This window comes from Sturnira hondurensis, unplaced genomic scaffold, assembly GCF_014824575.4.
Source record: "Sturnira hondurensis isolate 20B ecotype Veracruz unplaced genomic scaffold, ASM1482457v3 Scaffold0014745, whole genome shotgun sequence".
Taxonomy (NCBI): Eukaryota; Metazoa; Chordata; class Mammalia; order Chiroptera; family Phyllostomidae; genus Sturnira; species Sturnira hondurensis.
Window position 1 is genome coordinate 4,349,252 of NW_028087376.1, and position 22,667 is coordinate 4,371,918.

The window sequence follows — 22,667 nt, forward strand, 5'->3', positions numbered from 1 at the left end:
TTCTGTTCTGGTTGAAAGTTTATTTCTTCCTTTTGTTCCAAATAAATTATTTCAATCCTGGCTTCCTTTTCTTCATGGTTGGTTCCCTGTATATTTTTATTTACTTTACTTAGTATAGCTTTTACTTCTCCTTTTATGTTGTGGCCATCCTCAATCATTTCTCTAAGCATCCTGATCACCAGTGTTTTGGATTCTGTATCTGATAGGTTTGTTGTTTCCGTGTCACTTATTTCTTTTTCTGGAGCTTTGGTGTGTTCTTTCATGTGTTCCATATTTCTTTGTCTCCTCAATTTGGCAGCCTCCCTGTGTTTCTCTGTATTAGGTAGAGCTGCATTGACTCCCTGTGTGGGTGCACCTATTACATTGTAAGGGGAAGAGCCTTAGGTATTCACCAGGGCACTACAGTGAAACCTATTTATTTTGCTGTTTTGTGGTGCGGTATGTGGAGGAGGGATCAGAGAAGGAACAATGTTGCTTGCTCAGCTCTTGCTAGTCACTTCCCCCATTTTCTGTAGGTGACTGGTGCACTTCTAGCTGCAGCCCTGGTGCTGACTCTCAGAGTGGTTGGGTTTGTGTACATTGTAGGAACCTGTGGGCCCCTTAAACAGACTCTCTTGAGAGACCAGCAGTTTCTTCCACTGCCCAACCCCCCATTGATTTTTAAAGCCAGAGTTTATGAAGCTTTATTTCCCAGCACTGGAACCCTGGGCTATGTGGTCTGGCCTGGAGCTGGGATCACTCACTCCCCAGTTGTCCCTCCCAGTTTTTATCTGCCGCACATGAATGAGGAATTGCCCATTCCTCAGCCTCCCCATGTCACACCAAGTCCTCTCCCCCCCCCACAATGCCATCTGGATGAATATTTCTTCTTTAAATCTTTGGTGGTTGGACTTCCATACAGTTTGATATTTCTAGCAGTTCTGGTTGTTTTTTACTTTTAGATTGGTTGTTATCCATCTTATGGTTGTTTGAGGAGGCCAAGAGAGTCTACCTATGTCTCCATCTTAGCCAGAAGTCCCTATACCATATCTTTATTCAATTGTCTATTGATGGACAATTACCTAGTTTTAATGGTCTTGCCTATTGTAAATAATGCTGCAGTGAACATAGGGGTATGTATATTTTTACAAATAAGTTTTTAATATTTATTGGGTAAATATCCAGAAGGAGAATTGCTGGATCATATGGTACTTCTATTCTTAATTTTTTCAGGAACCCCCTGGTGTTTTTTATAGTAACTACACCAATTTACAGTCCTCACAACAGTGTACAAGGGTTTCCTTTTCTCCATATCCTTTGCAATACTTGTCATTTCTTGTCTTACTGACAGTAGCCATTCTGATAGGTGTGAAGTGATATCTCATTTTGGTTTTGATTTGTATTTCACTAGTAATTAGTGATGTTGAACTTCTTTTTATATGTCCATTAGCCATCTGTATGTCTTCCTTGGAGTAATGTTTATTCACATCCTCTGCCCATTTTTAATTGGGTTGTTGAATTGCATGAGTTCGTTACATATTTTGGATATTAATCCCATGAGAGAAGTATTGTTTACAACTATCTTCTTCCATTGGGTTGGTTGCTTATTGCTTTGTTGACGATGGTTTCTTTGCTGTGCAGAAGACAATGGCACACACCAGCACTTCTATTACCAGAGAGCATTCCCACCAATGCCTGTCCCTCTGGCCCTTGCTGTAAAGTTAGTCAATTTAATTCACTCTGTATGACCTAGGCTCTTCTCGATCTGCTGCCTCTGTGCTGTAGCTTGGAGCTAGTGAGTTTGTGTGTGAGCCCCTTGAGAACAATATCCTCTTCTCCCACGGCCCTTCATCTCTTTTAGATATGATTTATGCTGGTTTTCAAAGCCAGATATTATAGGGATTCCTCTTCCCAGTGCAGGTTGTCTGGACTGGGGAGCTGGTATGGGGCTTGGACCCCTTGCCCCTCAAGGGCAACTTCTGTAGCTGTGGTATCCCTCCCATTTGTGAATTGCCACACTGTGGGTGTGGGACCTGACCAGATCAAATCTCTGACCCTCTTACCTATCTGGACATTGTGTCTATATATCCTTAGTTATGAGAATTCTGTTTACTTCATCTTCAGGTGGTTGCCAACAGTGATTATTCTATTTTGATATGTTCATGGGAGGAGGTGATTTCAGGATCTTACTCTGCCATCTTGATGTTGCTTCTGTGACTTGCCATGTATTATATGATATTAATTGTTGTCAGATATATGATTTACAGATATTTCCCCCTACTTGTAGGTTACCTTTCATTGTGTTGATGGCTTCATTTGCTATACAGAAACTTTTTAGTTTGATGTAGTCCCACTTATTTTTGCTTTCATTGCCCTTGTTTTTACTATCAAATCCAAAAAATCATTGCCAAGACTGATGTCAGAGAGAGATCTTATTTTGATCTCTCTGTTAAAAGGCCTTTTGGCCTGCTTTCAGGCCTGTCTTACATTCAAGTCTTTGACATATTTTGAGGATTTTTAAAATATGGGATAAGATAGTGATCCAGTTTCATCCTTTTGTACATGGCTCTTCATTTTTCACAACATAATTTATTGAAGAAACTATTCTTCCCCATTGGCTTCTTTGTTGTAGATTAATTGACCATATATAGTCATACCTCAATTCTTGTCAGTTTCATAACTTGTCAAACCCTTTACGTGTTGCATTTTGACAAGGAAAATACGTTTCAGCACTTGGTGTGTGCTCCAGACTCATCATACTTGTTAGAACTTGTACGAATCACAGTGCCATCCTACAAGAGAACATGTTTCAGCACTTGGCGCTTGCTTGTGGCTCACTGGTCTTGGCGCTCCTCACGAGTTCCAGAACAAACTAACAAGGTACCATTGTACGTATATTGACTTATTTTGGTCGATTATGTCACATGCCTGTCTTCATATCAACAATGTACTCTTTTTATTACTATATCTTTGTAATATAGTTACAAATGAAGAATCATGTTGCTTCCAGCTTTGTTCTTTTTTCCCTCCTGATTGCTTCGGCTATTTTTATTTGTGAATGGGTGCTTTTAAACAGATTTTAGGATTGTTTATTCTATTTCCATGAAAAATGCCATTGGAATTTTGGTAGGGATTACATTGAATCTGTAGTTTGCTTTGGGTAGTATGTATGTTTTAATGTTATTAATTTTTCTAATCAATTAGCATAGTATATCCTTACACTTGTATCTCATTCTGTTTCGTTCATCAGTGTATTACATTTTTCAGTGTATAGGTCTTTCACCTCCTTGATTAAATTTATGTATTATTAAGTATTTTATTCCTTTCGATTTAATTATAAACGAGACTGTTTTCTATTTCTAGTAATTTGTTATTTGTGTATTGAATCACAGCTGATTTTTTTATACTGATTTTGCAGTCTGCATTTTTATGAAAATCACTTACTGGTTCTAAAAGTTTTTTGGTGGGAATTAGTTTTCATTTAGATTTATCTACATATAATTCAGTATTTTAAAAATATTCAAAGTTTTTTTACATTCAGTCATCTCTCTGGGATCATTTTTCTTATGACTAAACTACAATACAGTCTTTTGTCAGTCTAAAGGTGGCAAATTGTTGGCTTATTTGAAAATTTCTTTATTTTGCCTTATTTCTAAAATTATACTTTTTCTGAGTATGGGATCTACATTAGCAGTTATTTTCTTTCAGCCCATTGAAGATAGTCTTTTACTGCCTTTCTGGCTTCCATTGTTGTTGCATAATCAGTTGACTAGTGGGTATTTGTTTGAAAGCAAGAAGTCTGCTTTGTATGTGTACTTTGGCCTCAGTTTTGTGCAGATTCACCATAATAGGGCTATGTATAGTTCTTTTTTCCTTTTGCTTTTCTTTTCCTTCACTTTTTATTGTTCTTAAAAACCTGTGGATTTTTATATTTCATTACTTCTGGAAAATTCTCAGCCATCTTCAAACATTGTCTCTTTACCATTCTCTTTCCACTCTTCTTCTGGGACATGATGATATATGTCAGGTCTTTTCACTGTATAATCTCTTATACTTCAACCTGTATTTTTTATATTTTTATCCCTCCATTCTGCATTTTTTATAAATTCTTATGATTTGTTTATAATTCACTAATTATTGAGCTATGTCCTATCTCTGGTTAAATCGATCAGTTGAGCCCTTAATTTTATTTCTGTAATTTTTTCTTATTTTTATGTTGCTTTCCTGTACAGTGGAGATATCTTTAAGCTTTTATTTCATCAAATATAATTAACATAGTCACTTCATGATCTGCATTTGATAATTTCAATATCTAAGTCTTAAAGCCTCTCTTTCTATTGTCTGCTATTTCTCACTCATGGAATCAAATTTCCTCTTTGTGGTTATGGGTAGAGATAATTTCAGGCATGATTAATGTACCTTCTTTTAGAGAAGCCTTACATTTTTTCTGACAGGTAAATGTGGCTATCAGTCCAGCCAAACGAGTTTAGAGTTTGAGATTCCATAGACTTCCTAGGGAATTTGAACACAGGTTGTAAGTATGTGAGAGGCCTGTTCCACCTATGGATTACCCAGTCCTACAGTTGTAGCCTCTTGTGGTCTTAGTTTATTGTGTAAGGTTTCTCCTATTGGAAACCTTCTTTGGGGGTGAGGGAGAAATGAGGAGCTGGGCTTTAATTTCCATACCTTCCTTTCCCTTAATGATTTCTTTTTTAAAAAGATTTTATTTACTTATTTATTTTTGGAGAAAGGGGAAAGGAAGTAAGGGAGAGAGGGAGAGAAACATCAATGTGTGGTTGCCTCTTGCATGCCCCCAACTGGGGACCTGGCCTGCAGCTCAGGCATGTGCCCTGACAAGGAATCAACTGGCAACCCTTTGGTTAGCAGGCCAGCACTAAATCCACTCAGCCGTACCAGCCAGGACTGATTTCTTAATATTATAAAATTCTTAGTAATGATCAACTTTCTAATCATCTCAAATATCATAGCATTTTTATTAAAAAAAATTCAAATCAGGACCCAAATAAATCCACATTGATATTATGTTTTTAATATGGTTTCTAGGCTGTTTTTAATGTGTAGGGTTTTTTTCTTCCAACTTTATTTTCCTTGCAATTTATTTGATAAAGAAATCTGTTTGACCTAGCCTGCAGGGGTATCCAAACTTTTGGTGTCTTTTTGCCACACTGGAAGAAGAGTTGTCTTGGGCCACACATTAAATACATTGTGACATGTAATCACAAAAAAAATCTCATAATGTTTTAAGTAAATTTACAGCTTTGTGTTGGACAGCATTCACAGCCATCCTGGGCTGCAGGTGGCCTGTGGGCCGCAGGTTGGATACTCCTGAGAGTTTCTTACAGTCTGATTTTTGTTTACTGCATTCCCTTTCTCTAGTTTAATGTGTTCCTCTGTTCTCCATACACCTTGTGTATTAGTTTGCTCAGGCTGCTGTAACAAATGCCATAGACTAAGGGGCTTAAATGACAGAAATATGTTTCTTCACAGTTCTGGAAGCCAGAAGTCCAAGATCAAGATATTGATGGGATTTATTTATTCTAAGGCACTGTCTCCTTGGCTTGTGAATGGACATTGTCTTCCCATGTCTTCACATGGTTTTCCCCCTCTGTGCGTCTGTGTCCTAATCTCCCATTCTTTTTTTTTTTTTAAAGATTTTATTTATTCATTTATCTTTAGAGGGGAAGGAGAGAGGGAGAGAAACATCAATGTATGGTTGCCTTTCGTGCGTCCCCTGCTGGGAGTTGGCCTTCAGGGAACTGGCCTGCAACCCAAGTATGTGCCCTGACTGGGAATCGAACCGCGATCCTCTGGTTCGCAGGCCCACGCTCAATCCACTGAGCTAATCTCCCATTCTTATAAGGATACCAGTCATATTGGAATAAGGCTCTCCCAGTGACTTCATTTAAACTCTGATTACCTCTTTAAACATCCTATCTACAAATACAGTCACATTCAGAGGTACTGGAGGTTAGGACTTCAATATATGAATTTGGGAGGCTCGGGCTAGGAGGCAGGGTTCAGTGTGTAATACCTTGGGCATTGGTAATCACATCTAGAGACTCGATTCATTTTTTATTTGTTAACGTAACTTCATAAATGATGCTGTATTCTTCTATAAGCTGTATTCTTCTATAAGTAGTCATGTAATGTTTGGTTGCTTTTCCCCCCCCTGACATTGTGTGTAGAACAGTAGGGAGTAAAGTAAATAGTATTTATGTCTAAAAGTAGGCACGTGCTTTCTCTGTTAGGGGATTGAGCCAAGAAAGTCAGGATTTGACCTCAGTTCACCACAAACTTCAAATTGCTCTAAGCATAGGTTGCTGTTGCCCTAAGTTTAGGGCTTGGGTGTCAGAGGGTTTTACCTCCGTGTGTTTTCCCCTTAGACTTTCAGCTGCCCCTGTGTGCCTGCACTCTGAAGGTTTTGCCTCACAATCCGTTTGTCCTTCCTCCTTTGGTGGTGGCAAGCTCATGGTGGGAGTAGGCAGGGGTTCTCTGTTTTGTAGGCCCAGCTCCAGTTTAGTGAGGTCCTGTATACCTTTGGAAGGGGCTTTCTTAGAATTCTTGCTATTCCTCCCTTTGCAGCCGAATTCTACCTTGTCTTATGTAATTGGTCTTAGGCAGGAGTTTTCTGCTTCTCTTTCAGTGCAAGAAGCAGTTACCTGCTTGGTACTGGTGTAGGATCTTGGGCCCAAACCCTTTTTCTGCTCCTGGCCCAGGGATTTATTTCCTTCTACCTCATTCTCAAACCACACAGTGTCTTTTGCTTGTAACCTGCGGCAACACGATTAGCTTATCCCTTCCTTTTTTTTTTTTATCCCTTCCTTTTTTGATGCTTTTGCTTTGGAGGAAAGAAGGATTCAGGAAGCAGGTCGTGTTTAGTACCTGTTTGCAGTAGAAGCTGGTTACCTCCCTCAGACCTGTACTGGTGTTTCATAGCACCTGATAGAGGCCTGTGGAAGAGTTGCAAATGCCCTTGCTTGGCTATTAACTTTGTTAAATTTGTAGTTGATTTCTTCTAACAGGCATTTATAGTGGCTGCCTCTTTCTCCTGTGCACTGCTAAAGGTGAGACATTCATGAGGCCCCTCTCTCCTTGGAAAGATTGGTTCCTCTTTGGACATTAGGGGTACTACATATTTTTTAAAGATTTTATTTATTTATCTTTAGAGAGGAAGGGAAGGATAGAAGGAGAGAAATATCAATGTATGGTTGCCTCTCATGAGTCCCCTGCTGGGAACTGGCCTGCAACCCAGGCATGTGCCCTGACTGGGAATTGAATCGTGATCGTGTGGTTCGCAGGCCCGCGCTCAATCCACTGAGCTACACCAGCCAGGGCAGGGGTACTACATTGTTATTTAAGCTCAGCTCTCTAGTGCATTCAAGAAAAATGGTAATTTCATAGATTATCCATTTTTAAAATTGTTTAGGTAGGAGTGAGAGTCCTAATAGGTTTCTACATCCTAGTTGGAAGCAGAGAAAAAAATGTTTTGAATCTTAAATTTTTTCCCAGTTTCCATTTCTCTTAAAGGTGTTTTGTTTTGCTTATTGAGTCTTGTGTTCATTTCTAAAATAAACTTATTTCTAATTTTGTTCTGTCACTTCAATTCTAATTTCTAATTTTTTAAAAATTTTCTTGTCTTTTGGTTCATTTTAAAATATTAGGTTATATAATAGCTATCTGTTTTATAGGCATATTTTCTATTGTAGGAATGTTATTCTGCTCCCTACTATTTTTTACCATTTTTTATTGTTATTCTATTACAGTTGTCGTACTTTTTCCCTCTTTGCCTTCCTCTACCTATCCCACCCCCTTGCTCCCACAGTCATTGTTTGTGGGATTCAACCACAATCCTCTTATGTTGATCATTTTAGCTGAAATTAATTTTTCTGAACTTTTAGGAGGAATGGATGAGTTGGAATAACTTTTTTAGCTTCCTGACTCTATTGATTTCACTTATGTTATTTTCATGAAGTCTTCAAAAATATGGCCTCATACTCAGAACTCTTGATCTGTTCCCCTCTCTGGCCTGCTCTCATGTAGCTCTCTAGCATGTGTTTTCTCTTATCCCTCTTTCACTCAATTTGAATTATCTTGATTTCAGTTTCTTCTTGTCATGGTATGGGGTTAGCCAAAAAGTCTGTTTAGTTTTTTCAGAAAGTAAAAGACACATTTTTTCATTTTCATCAATAATTTTAATTGATTTGGATATTTTGAATATGCTAGCTATCTCCCACTATTGGCTTCTAGTGGGTAGAGGCCAGGGGTGCTGCTAAACATCTTCCAGTGTGTAAGACAGCCCTATAGCAAGGAATTACTTGGTCAAAATGTCAGTAGTACCAAGAAATTTTGCAAACCACTTTTGACATGTTTGATTAGTCACAGCACCTTCTCCATACACTGCAGAAATCTTTTTGTGCATTTCAGTTGCATTTTTACCTTTCTTGAAGTAATAAAGCATAATAGGCTGAAATGTTGCATATTTTCTTCCATTTTCAATATTAAAATGGCTGCACAAAAAATTAGCAATTTTAATGGTTTTTTTATATGCACACTGATGTGATTACTGTCCCTATACAATCTAACAAAGTTGTTTCAAATAAAATTAAAGACAACTAAGTACTATTAGAGCTATCATATGAAAAAACCTAAATGAATGTTTTGACCAGCCCAATATTTTGTCCTAAAAGGGAATGTTCATTCCAGCCCTTTCAGGTCTTACCTTGCCTTGCTCCTCACTTCCCTGACCCATAATTAGAGCATGCAAATCCTCTCCTAGTTTCACCTGTTCTCCAGTACATGTTGGTAAGATGTATTTTCAAGCACATCTTACACCTCTTTGTCTCAAATACTTGGCTTCAATGGTTTGTGGATTTGATGGTTTGTCCCATTCTGCTCATATTTTGAGGTTTGTGAAAATACCTAATTTTTTAAATAGATCTTGTTTGTGGATTTTGCATTTGTCATTCTAGTCATTGTGTTTTCATGAGGTAATTATGAGAGATTTAAAAAGGGAGCTTCTAATACAATTTTCCCAGAATTTCTCTATCCTTACTTTTGAACGATAGTTTAGCTGGATATAGAAAACTGCATTAGTTCTTTTCTCTCAGTACCCTGTGGCTATTACTTCAATGTCTCCTGTATCTGTTCTTGCTGATAAAAAAAAATCTCACCATCTTAATTGTTGTATGTTTGCCAAATATTAAATGTAAAGAAAAAAATCTTAAAAGCCATTAAAAAGAAAAATAGCTTTATAGGTTACCTATAATTTATTTATTTCATTTATCTTTCTTGGCATGTCATGTGTACTGTCTATCTGAAGAGTTATTTTTCCATTCTGGAAAGTGGCCATATCATTATCTCTGTGATTATTACTTATTAATGAATTTAACTCAGGTACTGTATAGCATTTTTAATTTGATTATTTTCTTCAGTCATGCCTGTCTGCTTTTATTTCATAATTATTAGCTGTTAATGGATCAAAGGCCATTAAATTTTAAGTAAACCCATCTCTTGATCATTAAATTGTGGGTTATCTTGCTATTCTTTTTCACATGATTTGGAATTTTAATTTGGAGGCTTACCTTAATGGAAAATCTCACACCTCACATCTATTTTTATCCTCATCTCTTTCTTTAGTGGCTTTTCAATTGTCTCTACCCTGACCTTAAAGGTTTGGTAAAAGTTACCCATGAAACATTCTGATGTCCTACTTTTCTTATGAGAAAAGGAGAGGTCTACATTTATATCCCTTTGATAGAAAAAAAAATTAAAGTTAGAAGGGATTTCCTATAGAGCAGACCAATTAAATGGAGCTTTTGAAGTTTCTATCTCTTTTTTCCTGAACTCATCTTCCTTGTATTGCATTTATATGAGAGGAGACTCAAAAAACTTGGAGTTTATTTATTTAAAGTTGTTTATTTATTCTTACATGTTTAAACTTCATTCACTTCCAAAGTACTCTCCATTTGATACAATTCACCTACCTATTGAGACATTTTTTCCACTGCTCAAAACAATTTTTTAATTCATCAATTATTTTGATGCCTTTTAGTGCTTTTGCCATTTTTTTTGTTTCACTTCTTCCACATTGACAAAACATTTCCCTTTGAGGACTTTTTTTCATTCAAGGAAACCAAAAAAAGTCACTGGGGTTGAGATTGGGTGAATAGGGAGGGTGGGGCACAGGGGTCATGCTGCTTTTACTCAAAAACGGCTGAACACTCAGTGTACCATGGGCAGGTGCACTCATAAATTACCCATCATGAAATAGGCAAATGTGTTGAGTCTTCAAAAAAAATTCACTGAAGCTGAATGCAGCCTCTTACAACAATGCCAGCTGGTACAGTAATACAGATGAGTTCCTAGAACACTCACCTATCAGTGGAAGTCTGCACTACAAAGGGGCCCACTCTCCAGAAGATAATTCCATTTTGGGGGTGGGAAGTCCTCCCTTGTATGTGACAAATTGAAATGTCTTTATTGGTATGAGATTTTACAAAAAGAAAATAATAAAAATATTCCACATATATTTTTTTTCTCATGAGCCTAACTAAAGAAACCAGTTAGTAAAGACTGAAGGTAAATTTCAGACTTCATATTTAACTAAATCTATTAGGGTTATATTCTGTTTTTTCCCCAGGTTTGGAGTGTGGCCTATCTTGCATATACTCTGCAAACATTTGCATTTTGATTAGAAAAACATTAGCAGTTGATTTCAAATAACTACTTAATACCACCCTTCAATTTGGAGGACAGCTAAAAACAGTTTTAACTGCAGATAGGTATAGTGGGAAAGTTACCCCAGAACAAATCTTGAGAGTTTTGAAAGCAGGTAACAAGTTAACACTTTAAGAATTTCACTTATCATGGATACCCGATGAAAGTAGGAACAAATTTTTGCCAAAATAACACACACAAATATGATTTCAGTTTAGCAAGAGTGACTAGTTTCTGTTGGAGCCTGATTTTTATCATTCCACTTTATTACTCAGTGCATGAATTCATCTGAGTGAGTACCATGCTTTCCAATTAATGGATTCCTTTCAGCCACATTTAGTTAGCCTGAAAAATCTGTGTGAAAGATAGCATTGAAATAAAGTGGGTTTAAAGAAAAAGACTTTAATAACTTAGAGAGGAGAGCTAAAACAGTGTTTTACTACCTAAGAAATGGTTTTTCCCTTCTATCTAGCATATGGCAAGGCAAAAAATGCCTAGAAGAATTTATGCATTTGCCTACCTTTTACCTCTGATCAGTGTGAGTAAGCTAAAGGATAAATTAGTTGCAACACTTGACCCTAAGAGTTAATCAGCATCATATCATGTCCAGATAAATCAGATTCCTCTGTTAATTCAAACCTTTTTGGAAATTTCATAAGTGTAGGTAGCACTTTGGAAAGGTATGCAGGACTCTTACCTCATACCCTTTCCAGCTGAAAACTCTAAAAATATGAGATCAAATACATGAAAGAGTGTTTCTTAAGACACTGGGTATCACACAGAGAAGGACAATAATCCCTGAGTCATGAGAAACAAATAAGGTAAGCCTGTGATTATCTCCCATTACTGCTATGAGAGTTTCTAGGCCACAGCATAGGGTGAAGAACCTGTGTAAAACCCAGCAGACTACCTGAGGTAAGGTGATAAAGTTGAGTCTAGATAGACCAAGGCAGCTAGATTTTACAGGACAGAGTATCAGAAAGGAAAAACCACTGGAAATCTTCATAGGATCCTCTACAAATATTCAGAAAGGAGCTACCAGTGCATGCATGTTAGGAAATTATTTGAGACTGGGAAAGAACCATCCCAAAGGCTAAGAGGGAACAGCTCCTGATGTTTAGTGATGGTAGGGAACAGTTTGTGGAACACAATCAACAGAAACCAACTCAGAACTTTGGTAGATGTTAACAAAGTATAACAATAAAGCAGTCATTCTAACTATTCTGTATGTTTAAATTAGGTAGAGACATGGAAGGCATGAGAGAAAGACCCAAATCAAACTGGAGAGGTAAACTGTAATATCTGAGATGAAAAATACACTGGATAGGATTAATGGCAGATTAGAAGAAAAGATTAGTGGACTTGAAGACACAGCATCAGCAACTATCAAAACGAAAGCACATAGAAAAAAGAGTAATATACACACAGGCAGACACATACCCTGAGCACCAGTAAGCTACAGGTTAACTTCATATGTCCTCAGGCATATCTAATGGGGGTCTCAGAGGCAGGAGGTTGGGGGAGGGGTGGTGAAGGGACAGAAAAAATATATTTGAAGTAGTGGCTCAAGCTCAACAAACTTTAAGAACAAAAGACAAATAAAACTACTCCAAGGCACATCATAATCAAAACATGATGTGATAAAGAGAAAAATCTTAAACTAGAGGAAAAAGTACATTAAAAATAAAGGTGACAGCTGATTTCTTATTGGAAAATATTCAAATGAGGTAACAGTGGAACAACATCTTTACAATATTGAAAGAAACAAATTTAACTGAATACCAATCAAACTTTGAAAACTATTGAAACAATGTCAAACTTAGAACCATATACCAAAGAAATCAGATACAGACACTATATTCTGTCTACAGACAATATGCCAGAGCTACATTTATAAGTTGTTATCCTCACAGATAAGGAAAAATCACCCACCAGTCATCTTCCATAGCCTTAACTAGCTTTCTGATCTCAGTGTCAGCAGGTTTATTTCCAATACTACCACTGTTTCTGATTTAAAAAGGGCAAAGTTCACAGCCATGGCCTCATAAAGCCTAGTGAGTCCTTGTATGTAGAGGCCATCATAGAAATACTCTACACCACCCCTTTCTCTGGGCTAATTCAGTTTTTACTCACATGCTCCCATGCCTCTTCCAGAGATTTATTTTGCAGGTTACTAGAATAATAGTAATTTTTATAACCCATCCTGTGTTTTGGGAAAGATCCTCTTGCAGCATTTCTTTGTGTTTATTCTTTTTTCAGTTTTGTTTCATGTACAATCCATTCACTCTCAGTTTTGGTTTAGATGCTACAACCCTAGACCTGAATATCTGAACCACCTCAAAACAGGCAGTGAGAATGGGCAAATTGTCACAACCAAGCCCATTTTATCCATTCTGTAACCTCAGACATTTAACCTTCTCACCCATCAAGACATGGTGAAGCAGGAGTATGTCTAGTCACAAACAAAAGCAACCTAAAAGCCATCCTTTTCTTTAACCAGATTGATCACTAGAGTTGGGCACTGAATGACTGAAATGTGAACTCCTGTCCTGTGCTCCTATATAACATGTAAGCGGAAGCTCCCTGAAAGGATCTCTAAGATATGGACGGGGAAGCATCAGATATAAATATATGGCAATGGCTTGGTGGAACTGATTTATACAACTGCAGTCCCCAAATCCTCTGTGAAATAAAAAGTTAGAAAGGTGCAATTGCAGGGGACCTACAAGAAGTAGAGAGTTAATATAATAATAGCAATAGAGATTTAGCACTCAGTAGGTGCAATGAAAACATTTTACATATGATTTATTTAATCTTCACTAAAACCTTATAACACAGGTACAGTTTGCCTCATTTTACGATGAGAATAAGTAATGCAAATGAAGTGCAGTAATGGAGGCAGAATTTTGAGTCTGACTCCTGAGCCCACACTCTTGACCACTTTTCTTTCATGTCTCTCAGGAAATAGTGTAGTGGGAAGAAGGCACACTGGACAAAGACTAAACACATGGTTAGTACCTTTCACTCATTACCTCACTGTCCTGAGCACCTGGGACACATGTCACCCACTTTGTTTACCTTCTAGTTCGTATTGAGAAACAATCGAGAAGTGATTTTACAAAATACTTTTCAAGTGTCATCCAAATATAAGGGCTACAGGGGAGTCTAAAAGACAGGAGCAATGAATGCATAAGGAGGCTTAGGAAAGAGGACTGTATTGGGAGTATCCAGGCAAGGAATAGCAAGTATCCCAAACAAGCTTTTGGTGTTAGAGATATCTACTGATGCCTTTATCTCGTTAGTCTTCGTTGTTTCTCAGCACTCATTTCTCATCCCAAGGGATCTTGGCCTAAGAATAAGAGTTCATCTGAAAGTTTTCATTCCAGTGTTAATTAGGGATTCATAAGTTGGATTACATAGTCTCTTTGTCCCACATAGATAAGAAATAAAGGAGTCATAAAGGATAAAAACATTATTTTTGCACCTGTAATTTAAAAAGAAAACTGGAGGACAGAGCAGAATCAAAACGAATTGGCCAAGACATCATAAGAACATATGCCTCTAGTTTAAACAAGAATGAAGGAGAAAGGGAGGGAGGCAGGCAGGAAGGAGGGAGAGAGGAAAATGTACACATTTGCTATGAAGCAAAAAGTAATGGAAAGCTGCCTCTATTTTAATGGTCCCGAGAACACTAATTTCTTTGCAAGTTTTTCCATGGCTGTGACTGGTCCACCCGCAGCAGTAAGGTACGAAGACTGCACGTGCACATCTGTCCTGCTGTAATTAAGGCTGCAGAGCAGCAGGTGTAAACTTCTCTTCCTTTACCTTGACTCTTAAACTGCTTGTGCTCTTGTAACTTAAAATCTAAACTTCTTTTTTTTTTAAAGATTTTATTTATTTATTTATCTTTAGAGGGGAAGGAGAGAGGGAGAGAAACATCAATGTATGGTTGCCTTTTGTGCGTCCCCTGCTGGTAGTTAGCCTGCAAGGAACTGGCCTGCAACCCAGGCATGTGCCTTGACTGGGAATCGAACTGTGATTGTCTGGTTCGCAGGCCCGCGCTCAATCCACTGAGCTACACCAGCCAGGGCCAAAATCTAAACTTCTTAAAAGTGGCATTTGTAAGGTCATTAGTCTATAGCAGGAGCTAGGCAGGCACTGCAGACATTTCTTTAAAGCAAAATTAGAAACAGCCACTTAACACACATCAAGCATTTTACATTTTTCTGGGGGGGAGGGCACAGTTAATTCCAAGGAGATTAATATCCACATGAGCATGATCTTGAAGCCACATTGGAAGAGACTTTTTTCCCCAGAAGAAAAAAGCTTTGTAGTAACAGAAAGACTCCCTTACTCAATCTTTTCTTAAGGTAATTTAGGTGCTTAGCGATTTTCTGATACAAAGGGCTCAACCATCACTAAGCTTTTGCCTTATTTTCTGTTTAAAAATATATCTTTAGAAGAATTTGAATTTCAGTCACCTCGTTCCAAAGAGCTGAGGTGGGAAAACCTCTCTGCAAATCTAGTTCCGTTTAAAACGTTTTCGGGTGATTCTGCCAGATCCTAAAATAATTATAGCTTAGAAAGGCTGGCGTGGTGTTGGGTCTGAACAGATTTTATCACTGTGCCTTTTTGTGGGGGTCAGAAGAAAGATCAGTGATATGACCATGTGCCAAGAAAATATACTGAGATTGGAGCCATGTACTTCTGCAGGAACACCCAAAGGAAAGGTGTGACGCCTGGGGAGAGAGCACAGTTTCATGAGGGACAGTGACACTACTTGTGTGGCATAAAGATTTCAGCACTGGCAAGGGAACAAACTCTTTTTGAGCATTTATAACGCCTGTGCTGATTGTAGAATTTTTTTGAGAGTGTGTTAATAAGATCACTGCTTCTTGAATGCCTGCTGCAGGAGCTAAGGAAAAGGACTTGGTTGACAATGGCTATCTGTCCAACACAAGAGTTTCACAGCACAACTCCTGGGTAGAGAACTCCACTGTTCCAGGGCAGATGCTGCAGACCTGGCAAGGACAGCCTTGATGCCATCCAAGCCCAGCTGCAAAAATTTTATAACTTATTGATCAGCTGGGGCTGTAAATTAGACATGAATGGAAGGCCTCTGGGCCTGATCTTGTACTCCTTATTAATGATTTTCAGGCATAAGAGGACAGTATTGTCTTGTATGTAGGAATTACTAATGCTGCTACTATTTTACAGGCTGTACTTATCTCAAATTCTGTTGTAACTGAGAGTTAGGAAAGTCCTTTTCTAGGAAAGGTAAATGTGATCAATAATCCACTTAATACTTACCTTTTTTATCCTCCTGTCATAAACACTGGATCCACTTCCCATTTCAGAGTTGAACTTACCTCTCTTCTGGTCATCAGCAAAGTTTTTGCTTATGGTTGTGTCAAGTGTCTACCATTCTTGAATTAAAAATGTAAGTGATAGCCCTGGCTGGTGTGGCTCAGTGGCTTGAGTGCCATCCTGAGAACCAGTCACTGGTTTGATTCCCTGTCAGGATATGTGTGGGTTGCAGGCCAGGTCCCCAGTAGGGTGTTGTACGAAAGGCAACCACACATTGATGTTTCTCTCCCTACTCTTTCCCCTCTAAAAATAAATTTTAAAAATCTTTAGAAAATAAAAATGACAGTTCTAGTAGGGCTCTCTGGGGCCAAATATGATCTAAGCTGTCAGACTTACTCTTCTCAATAAAATAAGCTAGTCAGCTTCACAACCAAAACCTCTGATACTTGAATGAGTGCCAGAAAACGAGGACTACAAAGCCCCATTTCCCAGGAGTTTATGTACCTTGGAATCAGTATCCCTGTACTCCCAACCTCAATACTGTTCAAATTTACACTTCGTTGGTCATCAGCCTCTCTATCACACATGCACAACACAAAATCTGCTGACAGAGACAAGAACTTTTGCTCATATTTTTTTAATGTATCACAATGAGCAGGAAACATACTTGATGAAATATTTTCAAAGGAGTATATTCAATTACCATCTACAATCAACTTAACTATGACAACAAAGTTTTTGTGACAAATTTTTTTCAGTTTGAAAGTCCCATGTGGTTCTGTTTGTTAGTCTCCATGTATTTTGGTACAGTTCGAGATCAGCATTGTTACAGTAACAAAAAAGCTAACAAGACTACATTATAGAAAAACACCAAGAACATCATTTTTGGTTTCACTTGCTCTATTTTTTTTGTTTTTTTTTTGTTTTTGTTTGTTTTTTTTGTACATTGCAAAGGCTGTTCATATACCTCTTCACCTCAGGGTCACGTTCATTTATGCTTTCTTTCCTACCCAAACTTGCCCCCCGCCCCCCTCAAAAAGTAAACAAACAAAAAATCTAGTCAAAGCTTTGTTTCACAGTGGGCAGTATCTCAGCGCCAACAACCAACCAACTCAATTTATGCTTCTATTTAAAATGTTTTAATTTAATTTATTATTTAAAAAAAATATATGTCCATGAACATCAAGTGCACTGGCTTGGGTCACTGCCTCTCTCTCCTGCAACTTCCTGCCATGCCTGATAAACTCAGGGTTAAACACATGCCGTCTGTTTTACTTTTGCTTTCAATCCTGTAAAACTTTGGCCACATTCATCTCTTTAAATAGCTTTTAATTTAAAAAAAAAAAACCTTCCTAAACTTTTCCATTTATGTGTGTGTTTTCTTCTTAAGTAAGTTTCTTTTTCGAAGGATGGAGGAACAATGGATGAAATAACTCCCATCCTGTGGGTCAATGGTGCTATGAGACTGACTGATGTCTATCACCAACCCACACTGTGGAGTACTTGGGAACAAAACAAAACAAAAAAACCCCACCAACCAAAACATGAAGTGTGAATGGACTGAAGAATTAATATAAAAAGTGAGCTGAGATAGCCTATTCAGCTACCTACTATGCAGCAGACAGGAGTAAATACTCTGAAGGAGACCAATCTAAACAGTTGAGCACTGTAGTGAACTCATGCTTTGTAAATGATACTGGTCACAGGGTGGATGTTAGCCCACGAACATCTTAAGCGCGTGTTTGACTTCTAATTTTCATCATCACTGACTGCTTTGCTACTTCTGGGTTAATGCTGAGAATTATTTTTTCCTTTTTGAATGAACATAGATGTGGGCAGTAGAGTTGTAGAGGAAAGCATTAAGTATGCAACCAACTCCAGGTTGAAACAACCACATAACCCCCTCTGAGGAACACTAGTTGGTGGAAGCATGCTTAGCCTATCTACCCAACCAACCACCTTGCTGTTGCCAAATACACCCACAGGTCAAGGCATGGCATAACAAAACACTGACAGTCACTCTGTCTCACAGAGGGAGGATGGCATAGTAGCTCAAAAAAGAGAGAGAAAAAAGGAAAAAAAACCATTGGGGAAGGGTGGCAACATTACAAGGAAATGAACTTAAAGTTGAGGGGGGCAGGAAAGGGATAGAAATTGCACTATAACCAAGCAATATCTTTCTTTAAAAAATGTTTACAGAAAAGACCTACCAGAATTTGACAGGTAAAGCTAGTGTTAAATTGTTAATTGGTATCACATAAAGAACCCAAAACAAACATTTTTTTCTATATGATACAGACACAGAGTAACATACAACAGTTAAATGGCAAAAAATATATATATATTTCATAGAGTTACAAACAAGATAAAATAATGGAAAACAAAAAAACTGTACAACTTTAAAATTTAAAAATGTTCATCTCAAACACAGGGAGAAATACAGGACTTCTTGTTAAAAGAAAAGTTTGTTAAAACAGCAAATGTTTTGTGTACTTGTTTTTGACACCTTATGCTACAACTGGATACTGGTATGAATAGTTAGATGGTATTCTTTAGTATTTCTACTTAAAAAATTAAAAAAGGAATTTGCACTGTGCATCAGCCTAGTTAGAAATATATACAACAGTTCAGGATCTACTCTTTCATTAAACTAAAAACAAATTCATAAAAATAAAATAGTCCCGGCTAAAAAAGAAAAGAGGAAAAAAAAGAGAAATCCATTTTCAGATCTTGGAATGCTCCAGTCTTTTGCAAAGTTGACGAGCGGCTTCAGCAGTGGGGGAAGAAGCCTGAAAGGTGACCAATGGAACCTGCATTCACAGTCTTCACAGTTCCCTTTTGAAACCTAAGGAAGAGAATGAAGGGGAGAGGATTTCACACATTCCGGGCAAGGGGAGATTGTTTCTGTTGATGTTTGGCTATGAAAGTGAAACAGCAAAGCATCTATTTGTTTCCAAAATCTACATTATAGCAGCACAAAGTTTTCCTTTCAAAGTTCAGACCATTTTTTTTTTTTTTTAGATGAGAAAGGGTGTATGGTGCCGTTGTGTTGTGTGTTACAGGAATACGGATATTAACATAAACACAAGTGCCTCTTTTTTCCCCCCCGCTCTCGGTACATTGCTATCTGCTTCTTTGTTGGCTGCGCTCTGGATCACTCGCCACTCAGACTGCCTAACACAAGGACAAAACTTTGAAGTAAAAAATGTGTCTTTTGGTATATGGAATTGTCATCAACAACTGCCTCTCTGCTTACAGAAGAAGCATATAACAACCTGGGAATCTTTTGTTTTACTCTTTCTTTTATTAAACTAAGTCTTGTTTGTTTAAATCAGAAACAAATTCTCAAGTAACAAGAACCCTTTCCCTTTTTTCCTGCATCAGCAGTGAAAGGGTGTGTCTTTGGATTTTATTTAAAGCATGAAATTTCTTTTTCTGAGAGGAAAGAAAACAAAACAAAAACCAAACCCCTAACCAAAAACTTTTTTAGAAAAGAAAAGCACACAGTCCAATTACACAAATCGAAACAAATGTTTTAGCTTAGGAAAAGAATATTTGAAGCATCTACCAAACAAGGAGGTTAAAAAGGGGTGAAAAGAAAAGCCAAAAAGGAAGGCTAAATTAAAAATAAACACACAAGGCTAACAGACACAGGTAACTAGAATTATATGCCTTTAAAAAAGTTTCAACTCCCCAACCAAAAATAATATGTGAGGATCCTAATGACCCCTAGAACCCTTTGAAATTCTTTTAGTTTTATAAAATAATTCTGCAGCTACCCCCTAAGAAATGAAGGCAGCTACCTTAAGTGGGAGATTATAGGATGGGAGGTGGGAAGAGGAAAGAGAAAGTGGAATTAAGGGAGAAAGGGGAGAAAAGTTTAGGTGAATCAACGGATTGCAATCTATCTGCTAGGAATGAACAAGACAACATCAAATGAGGAGCTGTCAGCTGGACCATACAAAAAGCTAAATGTACACAAAAGGTTTTTTTTTCCTTTTAAATCTACCATACTGCTTCAGTTCATTTCCAATGCAACAATCTACTCAACACCAAAAATGGTCATATCTATCATAAATACAGAAAGTCAGTTTTTAAAACTTATTTTTTAAGCTACAAGTCCTCAACACTCTTTGTGTGTGGGTTTTTTTTTTTTTCTGAAAGTGGGAGTGCTTAACTTTTCACCTTGAAATTGGCTTCAGCAGAAAAGCTATCCTTAAATCCCCAGAAAGCTAAAGCAGTTCACATTGTTTTTCTCGAATACTTTCTGCCCGTTTTTAAATTAAGAAACAGAAATTTTTCTGGAACAAAAAAACAAAGAAAACAAAAAAATATTTAAAACAATGATTCTGAAAACAGAACAAAGTGTGAGCGATTGACCTGAGAATAAAAAGACATTACATTTCTTTTTTTCTTTTAGCAAGCCATTGGTATCTGAATGCTAAGATAGCAAGAAATTTAAAACTGGAACAAGGTGGACTGCTTTCCCATACAGTGCATGCCGGGCTCCTCTGTGCTATCAACGTGGGGCGTTTATTGAAAAGGGGCGAATATACAAGGGGTTTAAGCTCCGAAGACGTTAGGGAGGCCCTGTGGACTTCTGTTTCCCAGACCAATAGTACCTTCAAAAGGACACAATGTAACAGGGTTTGGGGTGGGCTTTTTTTAATATATTTAAAAAAAGACAAGAATGTAAAATCACCGGCATAGATAGGTATATGGGAAAACAACCCACGCTTTTTCTTTTTTTTTCCTTTTTTTCTTTTTTTTTTCCTTTTTTTGGTTAGAAGCTTTGGAATTGCAGTTAGTCTGTTTTTGAAATTGGTTTGTTATTAATTTTTTATTTAAATTCATTTGTTTGTATTGTTCATCTTCAAAGCTTACAATCTGAAGGTGTCCGTTCCTACACTGGTCAGACCACTGTCCTTGGGGCAGCTGGGGTCTTTGGGACCCTCCACCGGGCTCGCCGGTCCGTCGGACTTTTGGCTGAGATCCGTGTCAGACTCCTCCGAATAGTCGTCTGTTGGCATCGAGGGCTGAACCCCTGAGGTGCTGCATGAACTTGAGGTAACCGTTGAAGATGAGGAGAGAGGAGGAAAAGAAGGGGGCTTCGCGGCCGAAGCCCGGGAGACCACTTGCGGCCAAGACTTCCTGGAGGCGTGGGGGGAAGCGGAGGACGAGGAGGGGGCGGCGGCCGACGGGGGAGGGGGGCTGTCGTTTGAGTGAGCGGCAGACTGCGAGGTAGATGCGGTGCTAGGATCGGGGAAGCAGGCAGAGTGAGGTAATAAACTAGGGTGCTCTTTGGCGTTTCTTGCTGCTCTCGTGATTGTTCTGTGTTTGTGCAAGGCCGACTCGAGATGTTGACTCAGAGCTTCCTCCCCACAGAGCGCGCTCTCGCACGCCAGGCAGTGGTACGAGCCGCCGCCACTGCCGCCACCGCCGCTGCCGCCGCCACTGCCGCCGCCCGTGGGGACGTGAAGCACCATCTCTTGCAGGTTCACCACAGACTGGCCGAAGAAGCAGAGGGACTTCAGGTGGCTCCTTGCCGCCTCCTCGTCACCGAAGCCCGCCTGGCACTTGCGGCAGACCAACTTGTACTGCACCTTTGGAACAATGAAGGGGTCGTAGAGGGAGTCCACACTTTTGCTTTCTGCTTCTGGCTCTTCGGGGGGTTTCGGCAGGAGGGGGGACACCTCGCGGGGTGCGTTTTTCTGCTCTTCTGGTTTGGGGGATTCTTTGGCAGGGTCTTTGTCTGGGGAAGCAGCCCCAGGGGGGACTGGGGTTTGGCTTGCTTTGGGCTGCTGCTGCTGCTGCTGCTGCTGCACTTTTTGCTGCTGCTGCTGCTGCTGTTGTATTTGCCGCTGCTGTTGCTGCTGCTGGATCGCCTCCTGCAGACTCTGCTGGTATTGCTGGTACTGCTGCAGTAGGGAGCCCGGGGAAAGCCCCATCAAGGCCTGTGACAGCGCAGGGCTGTAGGGGAACAGGCCTTCCATGCCATACATAGGCTGTATGTACCCACTCTGCAGGGCGCCAGGGATCTGGGGGGCATAATAAGGAGAGAAGCCTGGTACAAAGTAAGGAAGGAATTGGCTCGTGAGCAACGCTGTGGGGTCCGAAGTCAAGGCTGCCTGCAGGGCCTGCAGCTGTGCAGGGTCCACTGCATACTCCATGGTGGGCAGTGGGGCTGAGATTGTGGCTGCGGTCGCTGTGGGGGCCTCTCCTTTCTCCTTCTTGGGGACAGGTAGGGCTTCCCCTTTCCCTTTGTGTGCCTTTTCCTTCTCCTTTACCTTCTCAGTGTCTTTGTCCTTGCGTTGCTGCTGTTGTGGCGGGAGTTGTGGCGCAGGTGGCGGCTGGGCTGCTGGCGGTGGCTGCACCTGTGGCTGCTGCTGGGTTTGGGGGGGTTGCTGAGGGGCCATCGCCATGGTGGCTTGTGCTGGGGTTGGGGAGCTCAGCGACGCTGAGGACGGTTTATTTGGTAATCCAGATGTGGGGAGGCCAGGGGAAGGAACTGTTGTGCTGGGCAGACCCATCAAGTTCGGTTTTGGAGACGTTAAAGCTGAAAAGAATAAAGACAGAAATCATGTGTCAGTCTGGGTGATGAGATTGAAGCTCAAGATGTTTGACCTGTGTCACCGGCACCAAGT

At 39.2% G+C, this 22,667-nt stretch overlaps 1 protein-coding gene and 1 long non-coding RNA gene across 2 annotated transcripts in view; one reads left to right on the forward strand and one right to left on the reverse strand.

Moving 5' to 3' along the window:
- LOC118999263 (uncharacterized) overlaps positions 1 to 22,667 on the forward strand; it is a 92,277-nt gene that overhangs the window by 57,210 nt on the left and 12,400 nt on the right. The gene's annotated exons all lie outside the window — the stretch shown is intronic.
- Positions 16,938 to 22,667, reverse strand: part of ZFHX3 (zinc finger homeobox 3) — a 234,745-nt gene continuing 229,015 nt past the window's right edge. Inside the window, exon 10 of the mRNA XM_037063746.1 lies at positions 16,938 to 22,579. Coding sequence (XP_036919641.1) covers positions 20,904 to 22,579 — 1,676 coding nt within the window. The 3' untranslated portion in view covers positions 16,938 to 20,903. The remainder of the gene's footprint in view (positions 22,580 to 22,667) is intronic.